The 13,246-nt window shown below is 51.9% G+C and overlaps 1 protein-coding gene across 3 annotated transcripts in view; it reads left to right on the top strand.

Moving 5' to 3' along the window:
• Nucleotides 1-576: 576 nt before the first annotated feature.
• GALNT16 (polypeptide N-acetylgalactosaminyltransferase 16) overlaps nucleotides 577-13,246 on the top strand; it is a 102,839-nt gene continuing 90,169 nt past the window's right edge. For 2 of the 3 annotated variants that reach the window (XM_068543653.1, XM_068543652.1), the window contains exon 1: nucleotides 916-1,182. In XM_068543653.1, the coding sequence (XP_068399754.1) occupies nucleotides 1,006-1,182 (177 nt within the window). In that variant the 5' untranslated portion in view covers nucleotides 916-1,005. Of the gene's footprint in view, nucleotides 1,183-13,246 lie in introns of all 3 variants that reach the window. The other variant, XM_068543651.1, reaches the window with a different exon arrangement.

Genomic DNA, 13,246 nt, shown 5'->3' with positions numbered 1-13,246 from the left:
CGTCAGACGGAGAGGTGGTTTCTAGACTGGGCTCTGCCCACTAATTAGTCGTGTGGTCTCCGGCGTATCTTCCAGCCTCTCTGGCCGCCTCCTTTCTTCCTGATGAAATGGTGATGATAATACTCCAGGGTTGTCCAGGGGACAACGAGGCGGGGTGGAAGGAAGCATCATGAAAGCTGGGAGCCCCAGGCCAACGGAAGAGGTGGGGTGGTTGTACCCCCATCCTCCTTTCACTGGCTATGAAGCAGCGTCTCTTCCCCTTCGCTCTCTTCGAATGTCAAGTGCACCAGCTTCCAATCCCTCCTCGGGGCGGGACCTCCGGCGGTCGGAATCCTAGGCTGCGGAGGATTCCGGTGCAAACTCCAGACTCTCCTCCCGCCCAGCCGCCCCTTTCCAAAGACTCGCCGAACACACCTTAAACCGTGTTCCAGAGAGCAATTCAGAGCGCAGTCCAGAAAGGCAGCTCCGCAGCGCGGGCCCGGGCCGGGGTCGCGCATCTCCAACCGGTGACTCAGGGCCGCTCGGTCCGGGGGTGGGTGGAGGTAGGCGGGACAGACCAGGGCCGGGCGGGGGCAGCCGCCAAGAGCTCGGTCGCCGAGCCGTTGGAGCCGAGACTGGCTCTGGCCCGTCGCCATTCCGCCGCGGGCGTCTGCCTCGCCGGGCCTTCCTCCGGCGTCGCTTTGCACCCGCTACGCTCCTCTCCCGGGGCGCAGCGGCCCCGCAGCCGGCCGGGGCTGGAGCGGGGGGCGGGCTCTGCGCGCGAATGAATGGGCGCCCGCGGGAGGCGCGCGCCTCGGGCTGAAGGGCATTAGGACCGTGAGGATCGCTCCGTGCTCCTGTCTCTCCCTATCACCCCCCCCCCCCCCACCTCTCTCCTTTTTCTGCTCTGCGGGACTGAGCAGCCCGGCGCGAGCGAAAACAAACAGCTGGGGCTGCGAGCGCCCCCGCCCCAGCTCCGAGAGCACGCCGGCCCGGCCCCCTACTCCGGGTGCCCAGCCGCCCACCATGAGGAAGATCCGCGCCAATGCCATCGCCATTCTGACCGTAGCCTGGATCCTGGGCACTTTCTACTACTTATGGCAGGACAACCGAGCCCACGCAGCATCCTCCGGCGGCCGGGGCGCGCAGAGGGCCGGCGGGAGGCCGGAACAGCTCCGGGAGGACCGCACCATCCCGCTCATTGTGAGTACGCTTTGCGAGCCGGGCTGCCGGCCGGGGAGCCGCGGCGCGCGTCCTAGCCCCGCGCGGCAGCAGAGGGCGAGGGGCCGGGCCGGGGGCTGCGTGCCCGCCGCGCCCCGCCGGCTTTGTATACGTTGGAGCATTCCTGTCCGTTGTTATGGCAACCTCTGTCGGGCTAGCGGGGCCAGGGCGCACGAATGGAGGGAGGGTGACAGCGGGTGGGGGCTGGGAGAAAGTACTGCAAGTTTGGTGGGCCCGGCGTGCACGCGCGACTGGGAACGTGGCGGCTCTCTGGGCGCTGCGCAGCCTGGGCCGGGGGCCGAGGGCCGAGGGCCGGGGGCCGGGGGCCGAGGGCTAGGGGTTGCCCGCGCCTCACCCGCCCCCGAAGGCGGCTGGACCTTGCGCGCGGCGAGCCGGCAGTGGGAACCACTCGCTGCTAAGCGCGTAGGTGGTCGTGCGCACCCCCCTTCAGCCTCTCTGGGGCAAAGGACGTGGGGTGGGAGCGCTGGGTGAGGCAGGGTCGCTAGGGGCTTGCTGGACTTTTAGCTCCCTTCTCAGCCCGGGTCAACTTGAACCTGCTTTTTTGTGGGGCACGGAGGACTCCCCACTATCACCCCCGGGGTTCTCCGGGTCGGGGAAAGGTCTCGTCCTGAAGGCGTCCCACGCCCCAACACCAGTCCATCACGACGCGCGAACTAGCAGTGTCTGCGCCGAGACTCGGAGATTGCCTCTCACGAGGTCAGCCCCGCGATCTCAATGCGAGCGGGGAAACCAAGGCGGCGGGGCACGGCTGGGGCCTCGGCGCAGGTGCGGGGGAGCCCCCCAGGCGCTCCGGGGACCTGGGCTGGGGCGTGCCTGTCGCCGCCTCCGGCCTGGCCCCGGGAGCCGGCTCTGTGTGGCAGGGGCACCTGTTGAGACGGGAGGCTCTGGAACCCGCGAGAGGCGCGCTCAGGCGGGCCGCAGTCTTCCGATGGGGGCGGATGGTGGGCGAGACTCTTGGGCGACCCGACTCTCAGGACCGACTGCTGGGCCGGGGGCAGCCTGGCCGGCGGGGGCCGGAAGGAAGGAAAGCAGAGTGAGGGGCTGAAGGTGGGCAAGTGGAGCAGGGTGGCCATTCTGCAAGATCTGGGTCTGGGGAGGCAGGGGTGAGGAGCTCCTGGAGAGGCGCAGGGTCAGGAGGGCGAAGGCTCGTGTGGAGTAGACTCTGAGATCTTTGTGCCAAGGCAGCTGAGCCCCAGGAGTATGGTGTGTTGTTTGTAGTGGCGGTTGTAGGTGTGGAAGTGCTCTCATATTCCCATCCTGCCCCAGATTCCCTTTCTTGTTACCTACCCGGAAAGAAGTGAAAATCCCCTGCAAAAGAACCATATTTCCAGGCTTTGCCTGAGGAGACCTTGGGGTTTGTGGGTTTTCCCCAGCCTCACTCCCCCATTCCCAGATCCCCGTCTGGTTGAGCTCTCTGGGGGTGAGCCTGATTAGGTGGAGTGTTCCCTTCTGGGCTGAGGGTCCCTGCCACTACGACACTGTTTCCAAAGCACTTGTGGATGTTTGGACAGAAAGGCTGATCAAGGAAAGCCTCCTGTGTAAAGATCCAAGAATGTTGGGATCTGGGTGGATGGATTCAGGTCGGAACTGGGCAAACCGCGAGTGGCCCCATACCCCCAGGGAGCTTCCACAGCGGGGACTCATCCGAGCTGCCCTGTTCTTACACTCTGAGAGGGCCAGCTCTGGTCCAGGGTAGGCGGGCCTGGAGTGGCAGGGGAGAGGCAGGCTGCCCAGATGTTCTGTCCTCCTCTGTGGTGACGTGATGGAAGGAGGGTCTGAGCTGGAAGAGGAGGAGGAAGCGAGAGAGGAGGGGGAATGGAAGGGAAGAGCACAGAGATACTAACTGCTGCTCAGGGCCTGAGGCTGGTCTCATCACAGGTGCCTCTGCTTCAGAATCCGGGAAAGCCACTCAGACTGAGAGCCTGGGAATGGTGCTGGGGGCTTGGGGGGGCATTGCTGGAGGTGGGCGGCACTCGTTTTGAGGGGTGGCAATGGGAGGTCGTGGGGGCTGCAGTGAGCATGCTCTCGGCCCTCTCCCTGTTCCCATGGGGTTTGACTTGCTGCAGATTAGAAGAGGGCTGTGAACTGGAAGCCGAGTTTAAAGTGTGAAGGAGTATCGGGGAGCCAGGAATGGAGGTGCAGGAAGAGAGGGAGAGTGGAAGTTCCAGGGAGTGAGCCGCGAGCCTTCTCTGGCCACTCCGGGCATAGCCAGCTCCCTCGTTGTTCTTAGGCTTTAAGCCCTGGATGTCTGTTCCATAGGCATTGATCCCCAGTCACACCCTGCCTTTGACACAGCCTTGCATTGTATTCCCATATTCCGGGTATTTCGCTTCAGTGGGACTTTCAGCCATCGGCCTGTCTCCTCATTGAATGGAAGCTGTCATGCAGGGACAATGCAGGAAGCTTCTTGCATTCCCACCTTGATGAGCACAGCAAGACTTAATAAGTACTGTTACATGAGTGAAGTAGGATTTCTGCCCATCTCTGGGAGCAATGATCCAAGTTTCATATCCCACTAATACTTTATTCCAGCTCCAGCTGACTATAACTAGAGAGCCAGGGGAATGTGTGTTCAGCTTCTCCGGGAGGTAAACCCTTTGTTCAACTTAAAAGGGGCAGGTGCAGCTGAAGATTTAATTTCTCTTTGAAATCTGTGGTTGCCCTCTCACTGGTCTTCTTGCCATTCCAAAACACGTCTCTGTCTAGTTGGGCCAGAACGTGCTGCATGTGGATTTTCAGATTCTTAGGGAATGATGTGGCTAGTCCGGCTGACAGAGGCTGAGAAAATTCAGACAAGCGTCATCATCACTCCCCTGGGGAATCAGAGAGCTGAGCTGGAAAAGGGAGGGTCTGCATAACAGCCTGGGCCAGGAGGCAGCTCCGTCTTCACAATGTCTGGGTGATTCCAAGCCAGCCAAGTTGTTTCTGGACCTTGGAGGCAATTGTTTGGCATTGCGGGGTGTCGGCATGGCAACCATATGGCCCAGATATCTCAGGGAGGTCCTCATTTTTAATATTCTGTCCTGTTGTCAGTCCATGTGTCCCAAATTTTGATGTGAAAAATTGGTTATAGAATCTGTAAAACTAAAGGGAGATACTGACTTCATCCATAAATGGCTGCTTACGATGTGGCAGGGTTTGTGATTTTTCCATGCTGTACTTTATGGGCAAGGCAGTGGATTTGGGGATATCCACTTGAATCTGCATTGATGCTTGCTGGCTCTGGACAGCAGCCAAAGCAGGAGACGGAGCAGACCCAGCTGGCCTTCAGTCTTTAGGACTCACAGTCGGGGAGAACATTTGTGATTGGTTTGGTTTTCCATATGCTAATAGGCATGGGTGGGATGCTAAGGTGTTACATGGAATTTCACTTTACAGACATATTTTTAAAAGACTATCCATTGTGGGTATTTTCAGGATAGGTGTACTCATTTGCAATGTCTCCTATTTGAAACCATGAAAGTTTTAGGCAAGAGTTTTCCTAAACTGGAGTTTTTTTATCCTACAGTTGGGATACTGCTGAGTGAGCATGGACAAAAACTTACACCTCTGGACCTTGGGTATTTTATATGTTAAATTTGGGTGAGGGAAATTCCCTGGTGGTCCAGTGGTTAGGACTCTGCGCTTTCACTGCCCAGGGCACGGGTTCGATCCCTGGTTGGGGAACTAAGATCCCACAAGCCTCACGGTGTGGCCAAATAAATAAATAAATTTGGGTGAAATGATTTGTTAGGTGTGTTGATCCTTGGATAAGCTGATGATAACTTCCTTTCTAGAAGCAAATAAATGGCTTTAAGAGAGTTCTTTTGAATGGTGTTGTGAGAGTTATGGCTAGTTGAGGGATACCCCTGTCCGGAGTTGGTCCTGTAGTAACCCCTGAGGCCGCACAGGGATCCCCACTTACCTAGCAGAAGGGAACAAAGAAGATGACTTTTCCAGCACTGTTCTCTGAGAGCAGAGGCTTCAATTAAAATAAATATAAATTAAACTATATTTAATTTGTGTAGGTGCCCAGTTCCCTTTGCCCCACAAACACCCCCAGTTACCTTTGCCAAAATGTTTGAACTGAAAGGGCTTGATTTCCCATCACTGAATTACTCTGTAGGGTTCCAAGGAATGGAACTGGGGCTAGCGGGTAAAAGTTGCAGGGAGAGAGATTTGTTTTTACCAGAAGCAACACTTTCTCACTGAGCTGACTGTCACTGGAATAGTCCGAAGGCTGACCAGGGTTTCTCTTCACGCTCCCTGTGGCCAGGTCAGCGCTTTCTTCCAGCAGCAGTGGGAGGAGGAGAAAAAGGCTCGTGGTCCTGACTGTCTCGGAAGATGTTAGACAGCTCTGTAACCGAGTCTGAAATAGGGCCCAATTATGATACTGCAAGAGACCTGGCACCCTGGGAAGCAAGGCTGGCTGAACACACTGAGGCCAGGGAAGAGGGTGATGAAAAAGAAACCCATAACTGCCACAGTGCTGTCCCCTCCCTGTTCCTTTGGAGCTGCCAAGCAGGGAAGGAGAGGGGGCCAAGGCTGGTCAGAGGCAAGGCTGCAAAGCCAGAAGTGCTGGTCTTCAGGCTCTTTCCTGCTCCCCAGAACGAGGCCCACAAAAGTTTTCCACCCACGTGAGGCCCCTTGAGTCTGACCTTCCCATATACCACTTCTATTTCCCTCATCCAGCCTGGGGAGAGTTTCCAGGTGGCCTGTCCTGCATCCCGGGGCCCTGCCCATTGCTTTCCAGGGCGGCGCTGGCTGGCAGTGCCCCTGAGCTGTGTTCATGGAGGAGGCTGAAGCCCAGGCCTGCCTGGCTCCCCAACACCCTGAATTTCAGCCACACCCTTTGCCAGTATCTGGTTAGAGATAGTAAGGCCACCGGAGGACTTCTGTGAACATTTCAGAACCGGTAGGAGTGGCAGACAAGGGGTGTTTGGGGACAGAGGGGGCCATCATTATACTCTGTAGGCAAGATAAGGCTCAGGCCACACCTGGGGAGACACCGAGGCAAGTCTGCCCCAGGTATGGCCTTTCCACTTTTCTGGACCTATTAGGAAGAGCTTCAAGTTTAGCTTAAGGGCACCAGTGCCACTTCCTTGCCATTCCATGAAATGAGGTGTGGCTCCGTGGAGATAAGGACAACATCGTCTCAGAGCACGGGGGTTGGGGGGGGAGGCGGGGTGACCACATCTCTTAACATGCTCCGAATTGTGAGCCCTGACGTTGTGCGATTCCCCCAGGCCCTGGCTAGGCCAGGTCCAGGCAGAAGGAAACAGCTCAGGATGGAAACAGATGTTGGCTGCCAGGGATGAGGAGGTGAGGGGATAGAAAGAGGATGCAGAATGAAGGCCAAGTGATCCCCCTTCTAGGCTCAGCCCTGCTCCCAAGGGGCTGTGTTTCCTTAAGTGAGTCACTTCCACTCTTGGGGTCTTAGTTTCCTCATCTGTCAGATGAGGGTTGAACTAGAGGATCTCCAAGGTCCCTCCCAGCTCAAACCATCTTTGACCTTTTTGACCCATTCCTGCAAAAGTGAGGTGGCCCCAAGCCAGGGCTCGTGGTCTGATGGTGCTTGGATTAAGGAGAATGAGGCCGGGGGTGAGGTGTACAAGGACCAGACCACTTGTGTTCAGAAGAGCATGAAACCAGTTCTCATAAGGAATAAACTGTACCAAACCCACCCCGTTCTCTTCTCTTGAAACACTGTCTGATGGAGTGACGCAGCTCACCTTCTGCTGAATGAGAAGCCCATTGTATTCGTGCGTGTCTGGGAGGCATGCAGACACATATGTAGGAGTGTCTCTGGGTGGACTTCAGACTCTCAACAATCCGGGAAGACCAGAAGGAGGCTGAAAAGACCCCTGAGTAGAGAATTCATAGTCTCAAGCTCTTGGACTTTATTCAGAAGACAGACATGGAATTAGGCCACAGCCTAGAAATCCACTTTTTGGTTTTTTTTTTTTTTTGGCCTCATCGTGAGGCATGTGGGATCTTAGTTTCTCGACCAGACATCGAACCCGCGCCCTCTGCAGTAGAAGCGCACAGTCTTAACCACTGGACTGCCAGGAAAGTCCCCGAAATCCACATTTTTTGTAAAAATCAGTTTAAGGAGTTCAGAAGGTTGTCCATCTCCTGGTAACCTTCAGGTTTTCGTAGGTTACATATACAGCAGATTAAAAGAAGCAAGATGAGGGCATAGCTAGGAGCTGCCGATACACTGAGAAGTGACAGGTGACAGCAAAGGACCAACCAGCCATGTGAGGTTAGAGCAGCCCTCCTCCCACAGGTACACACTGGTCAGAAGTGCTGAAGGCATCGTTTGTTCCTTCACTTGACAATTATTTACTGAGTACCTACTGTGTGCCAGGACTGTTACAGGCTCTGGGGATAACAAAACAGGCAACATCCCTGCTCTCAAAGAGCTCACATCCTAGTGGGGGAGACAGACCATAAATAGATATACAATGTGTTAGGTGATGGCAAACACTATGAAAATAAAATAAAGCGGCAAAAGGGGACAGAAAAATGAGAGAAGGATGGCCAGGAAAGGCCTGTTGGTTAAGATGGTGTTTGAGCTGCAGCATGAATGGAAAGAGTGAGCCATGCAAACATCTAGGGAGAGAGTGTTCCAGACAGCCAAAGCCCAGGGCACTATCTCTACAGGGTAAGCAAGGGTAAAAGTGGCCCAAGGTGAAAGTCCAGATCATTAGGCCTTGTAGACCATGGCAAAGATGGGCTCAGAAACATGTTCCTGAGTCATCAGGAAGTGATCAATTACATTCAGTGTACTGGCTTGGGATGTCAGGGAGCTTATGTCATTCAGTTCAGAAAGATTTCCAGCAGTGTCGTCAGATATATTAGTAAGTGTTGGTTCTTAAAGAGGTAACTAGGTTCTTTGAAAAATGTTCTATGGCTGGAACACGTCATTTCCCCACAATGTGAGATCAGTGAGGTACTTGTGTGTCCTGTGTGTGTGTGTGTGTGAGAGGAGGCTGGTGAGGGGGAACAGAGGGTGCTAGTGCCTGAAGAGATTTAAAAGACAAAAGATAATGGAGCCCTTGTTGAAATATTGGAGTAGGGCAGGACGGGAGACTGCTCTGGGGGAGAGTTTTGTGCAGGAAGGAGAATTCCTCTGTGCGCTGGTACCTGATCAAGCACCCCTTTGTTTCTTCATCTGGTTCGTTGTGTTCTCTTCAGGTGCAGTCGGGACTCCGGAAAGGATGTTTTCGGGCAATGCAGGAACTTGGAATTCTTGCCCTTTCCTGCCCTATTCTGTACAAACAGACCCTGGAGGCTGAAGCATCCAGGGCCTTCCCGCAGACAGGGAGGTGGGCACCTATGCCTGGGTGGACACCTGAGGCCTGGCAGAATCAACGACCCCACACAGCTTTTTTTTCAGGCAGGAGGTGGGTGGGAAGGGCTGCTTTCTGGACGTGGGCTCTGCCTGGGCCTGTCTGAGGCCATGTGCACTGATGTTTAGTGGATTTCCCAGTGCCCAGGAGACTGGTATGATGGGCCTTCATGTGCCCGGCAAGCTGCAGGCGCTCTATTTTTGTGGTTCAGGTCACACACCCTCAGTCCCAGAGTCCTGTCAGTCATGCCCTTTTAGACACCGCTTTTCAGACTTCAGATTTCCATCCCTTTATCTTCTTACAGCAGCTCTGGCTTTTAGCTTCTTTAAACTAACTGTTGGGGAGGGCTTCTGACATTTCAAGGTCTTTCATTTCAAGGGGGTCTGGCCTTGATGCCACAGCCAGAGGGAACCCACGTTGCCTTCCAAAATGGCCAAGTCAGTTCCAGGGGGCTTAGCTTCTGCTGCCTCATAAGTCTGCAACCAGATTCTTTGCTTGGAAGCCATCTTTTCCCCTTCCTGTGAAATCCCTTACTGGGTGCTGGGGGACAGCTGGTGGGGGGTATGGGAGGCTGGAGGCATCATCCCAGAGTTCGGGGTAGAGCCCAGCCAGAGGCTCAAGGAGAAAGAAACTGTGATTGATTAGTGATGTCTGCTGTGGTGCTGGTGGCTTGAAGGAGTAAAGTGGTAGGACTGAGTCACAGCCCCCAGATAGTTCACCAACCCAAGAGGCCAGAGGAAGAAAGGGAACCAAGGGACGGAGCACACCCTACAGGGACCAGGGAAGGCAATGGAGGACCTTTTGGAGCCACAGGCCAAGAGGGATTCCAGATAGGAGCAGAGGTGACCATAGTAATGTTTTAGTACCATCGTGGTGCCACTTGTATGGGCATGAAAATGGCAAGGGCCTTCTTCCAAAACACCAAAAGGAAATGACTTGCCCCTGGATGCACCCCCACCCCCAAATTGCCCACCCCTGGTTTTTTGCAAAGCAGAAACACAGCATCACCTAGACAACCCTTCCAGCCAAGCAGGGCCCCTGAACCACACCTGGGCAGGGGCACAGAGCCAGGTTGGGGTGGACTAGCCCAAGAACTGCAGAGCATGGAGCCTGGGAGATCTGAACACCTGTGCTGGGACAAAGCTGAGGGCAAGCCAAGCTGAGAGAGTAAGAAAGGGCCTGGTCAGAGAATGAAACCGGTTGTGAGGCCCACACCTGAGCAAGAGTGTTCAGAAGAGCCAGGCCACGGGTTCCCTGAGCATAGTCACAGGGGCTCTGATGGGAGATGGCAGCTGCCCACAGGTAGGGAGAGCCCTGCGGGGTCCAGACCTGCACTGACCAAGGTCAGCAGCCACCAGCCACATGTGGCTATTGGGTGCTTGAAACGTGGCTAGTGCAACAGAAGAAACTGAATGTTTAATTTTATTTAATTTTAATTGATTTAAATTTAAAAGCAGACACTCATTTCAGTTATTGGAAAACTTATAGGAGTGTTTAGAAGAACTTCAGTATATGGAATCTACATTTTCAGCTGTAAATTTTATGAAATCTCAATATAAATAAAATATTTCTGGTGAAAATTTAGTATCTTTTTTTTAATTTGATTTTTAAAAATATTTATTTGTTTAATTTATTTGGTTGCACTGGGTCTTAGTTGCAATAGGTGGGCTCCTTAGTTGCAGCTTCGTGGGCTCCTTAGTTGCGGCTTCATGGGCTCCTTAGTTGTGGCATGCGAACTCTTACTTGCGGCATGCATGTGGGATCTAGTTCCCTGACCAGAGATCGAACCCAGCCTCCTGCATTGGGAGCGCAGAGTCTCACCCACTGTGTCACCAGGGAAGTCCCGAAAATTTAGTGTCTTAATTGAAATGTGCAGACTTCCCTGGTGGTGCACTGGTTGGGAGTCCACCTGCCAATGCAGGGGAAACGGGTTCAATCCCTGGTTCCGGGGGGATCCCACATGCTGCGGAGCAACTAAGCCCGTGCTCCACAACTACTGAGCCTGTGCTCTAGGGCCCGCAAGACACAACTGCTGAGCCCAAATGCTGCAACTATTGAAGCCCACGCACCTAGAGCCTGTACTCCGCAGCAAGAGAAGCCACCACAATGAGAAGCTCGTGCACCGCAGCGAGGAGTAGCCCCCTCTCTCCTCAAATAGAGAAAGCCTGCGCATGGCAATGAAGACCCAAAGCAGCCAAAAAATAATTTAAAAAAGAAAGAAAGAAGGAAAGAAATGTGCTGTGAGTGTAAAGTACACACTGGATTTCAGAGACTTAGTACAAAAAAAGAATTAAAATACTTTACTAATATTTTTTATATTCTGTGTTGAAATAATATTTGGATATATTGGGCTAAATAAAATATATTATTAGAATTAATTTTACTTGTTTTTTTCCCTTTTTTTAATGTGGCCACTAGAAATTTTAAAATTATATATGTGGCTTGTATCCTGTTTCTTCGGACATCGCTCGTCCTTTCATGTGTTCATGACCCCTTTCTAAAGCGCTAAGAGGTTGTCAGCAGAAGGTTATATATAATGTAAAGAATGTGGCTATGTTCCTAGTTTACCTTGACTTCAGGATGAATCCTTTCTGGTCCAGCTGCTGCTGAGTCTTTAGTTTCTAATTCACCATCATCTATGGGCACAGACACCTTCCAGTCTGGGCCCTCATCCTTAAACCATCATTAAAACCAAGGTCAATGTTTTCTTTCAGTGTCTTCTCTTTTTAAAGTCCCTTCTAGGGCTTCCCTGGTGGCGCAGTGGTTAAGAATCCACCTGCCAATGCAGGGAACACGGGTTTGAGCCCTGGTCTGGGAAGATCCCACATGCCGCGGGGCAACTAAGCCCATGTGCCACAACTACTGAGCCTGTGCTCTAGAGCCCGTGAGCCACAACTGCTGAGCCCCCACACCTAGAGCCCATGCTCCACAACAAGAGAAGCCACCGCTGTGAGAAGCCCGCACACTGCAACAAAGAGTAGCCCCTGCTCGCCACAACTAGAGAAAGCCGTGCAAAGCAACAAAGAACCAAAAGCAGCCAAAAATAAATAAATAAATTTATTAAAATAAATAAATAAAGTCCCTTCTAGACATACAGATGGCCAAGAAGCACATGAAAAGCTGCTCAACGTCATTAATTATTAGAGAAATGCAAATCAAAACTACGAGGTATCACCTCACACCAGTTAGAATGGGCATCATCAGAAAATCTACAAACAACAAATGCTGGAGAGGGTGTGGAGAAAAGGAAACCCTCTTGCACTGTTGGTGGGAATGTAAATTGATACAGCCGCTATGGAGAACAGTATGTAGGTTCCTTAAAAAACTAAAAATAGAATTACCATATGATCCAGCAATCCCACTACTGGACACATACCCAGAGAAAACCATAATTCAAAAAGACACATGCACCCCAGTGTTCATTGCAGCACTATTTACAATAGCCAGGACATGGTAGCAACCTAAATGCCCATCAACAGATGAATGGATAAAGAAGATGTGGTACATACATACAATGGAATATTACTCAGCCATAAAAAGGGACAAAACTGGGTCATTTGTAGAGACGTGGATGGATCTAGAGACTGTCATACAGAGTGAAGTAAGTCAGAAAGAGAAAAACAAATATCATATATTAATATTTGTGGAACCTAGAAAAATGGTACAGATGAACCGGTTTGCAAGGCAGAAACAGAGATACAGATGTAGAGAACAAACGTATGGACACCAAGGGGGGAAAGTGGCGGGGCGGAGTGGTGGTGGTGGGATTAATTGGGAGATTGGGATTGATATATATACACTAATATGTATAAAATAGATAATTAATAAAAACCTGCTGTAAAAAACAATAAGTAAAATAAATTCAAAAATTCAAAAAAAAATAAAATTGAGGTATAATTGAAAAAAAAAAAAGTCCCTTCTAATCTCTTGCTGTGATGAAAATCGGTTTGGGAGGAGAGGTAAGAGCAGTGGAGGCAGGGAGCCTTTTTACTCCCTTGGAAACTAGAGGGATTAGTTCCAGTCTGTTGCTTTTGGTGTTTTGTCTTTGTCCTGTTAGAGCCAGAATGACAAATAGGTCTCAGCTCAACTGCCAACTCAGAGCCTGTGGAAGTGGTGTCCTGGAGCATTGTGGTGAGAAGGATTCTGAAACTACCTCCAGACTGGGTGGGAAAGAGGCAGTTGATTAGCCATGTCTGTAAAGGGCAAGGAAGGGGACTGTAGAACATGTACGTTGTATTTACTGATCCTGCATTGATGAAGCTGCCTTATCTGAGCGATTTTTCTCCACTTAAAACACATGCTTTGGATCTGTGAGTCTGCTCCTTTTTTTTGTTATATTCACTAGTTTGTTTTATGTTTTAGATTCCACATATAAATGATATCATACAAAAAAAAAAAAAACAACAAAACACATGCTTTGGGACTTCCCTGGTGGTCCAATGGGTAAGACTCTGCACTCCCAATGCAGGGGGACTGGGTTCAATTCCTGGTTGGGGAACTAGATCCCACATGCATGCTGCAACTAAGAAGTCTGCATGCTCCAACTAAAAAGATCCCGCATGCCACAACTAAGACCCGGCGCAGCCTAAATAAGTAAATAACAAGAAAGATATGCTTTAAGACATTGACCACTTTGAAGAAGCAAGGATGAGGCTTGTATTGAGTCAGATGTGCAGAGGAAAAACTGGTCA

The sequence above is a fragment of the Eschrichtius robustus genome, chromosome 1, assembly GCF_028021215.1.
Source record: "Eschrichtius robustus isolate mEscRob2 chromosome 1, mEscRob2.pri, whole genome shotgun sequence".
NCBI classification, from domain to species: Eukaryota; Metazoa; Chordata; class Mammalia; order Artiodactyla; family Eschrichtiidae; genus Eschrichtius; species Eschrichtius robustus.
Note: the sequence above shows the minus strand (reverse complement) of the source record. Positions and strands in the feature narration are given on the sequence as shown.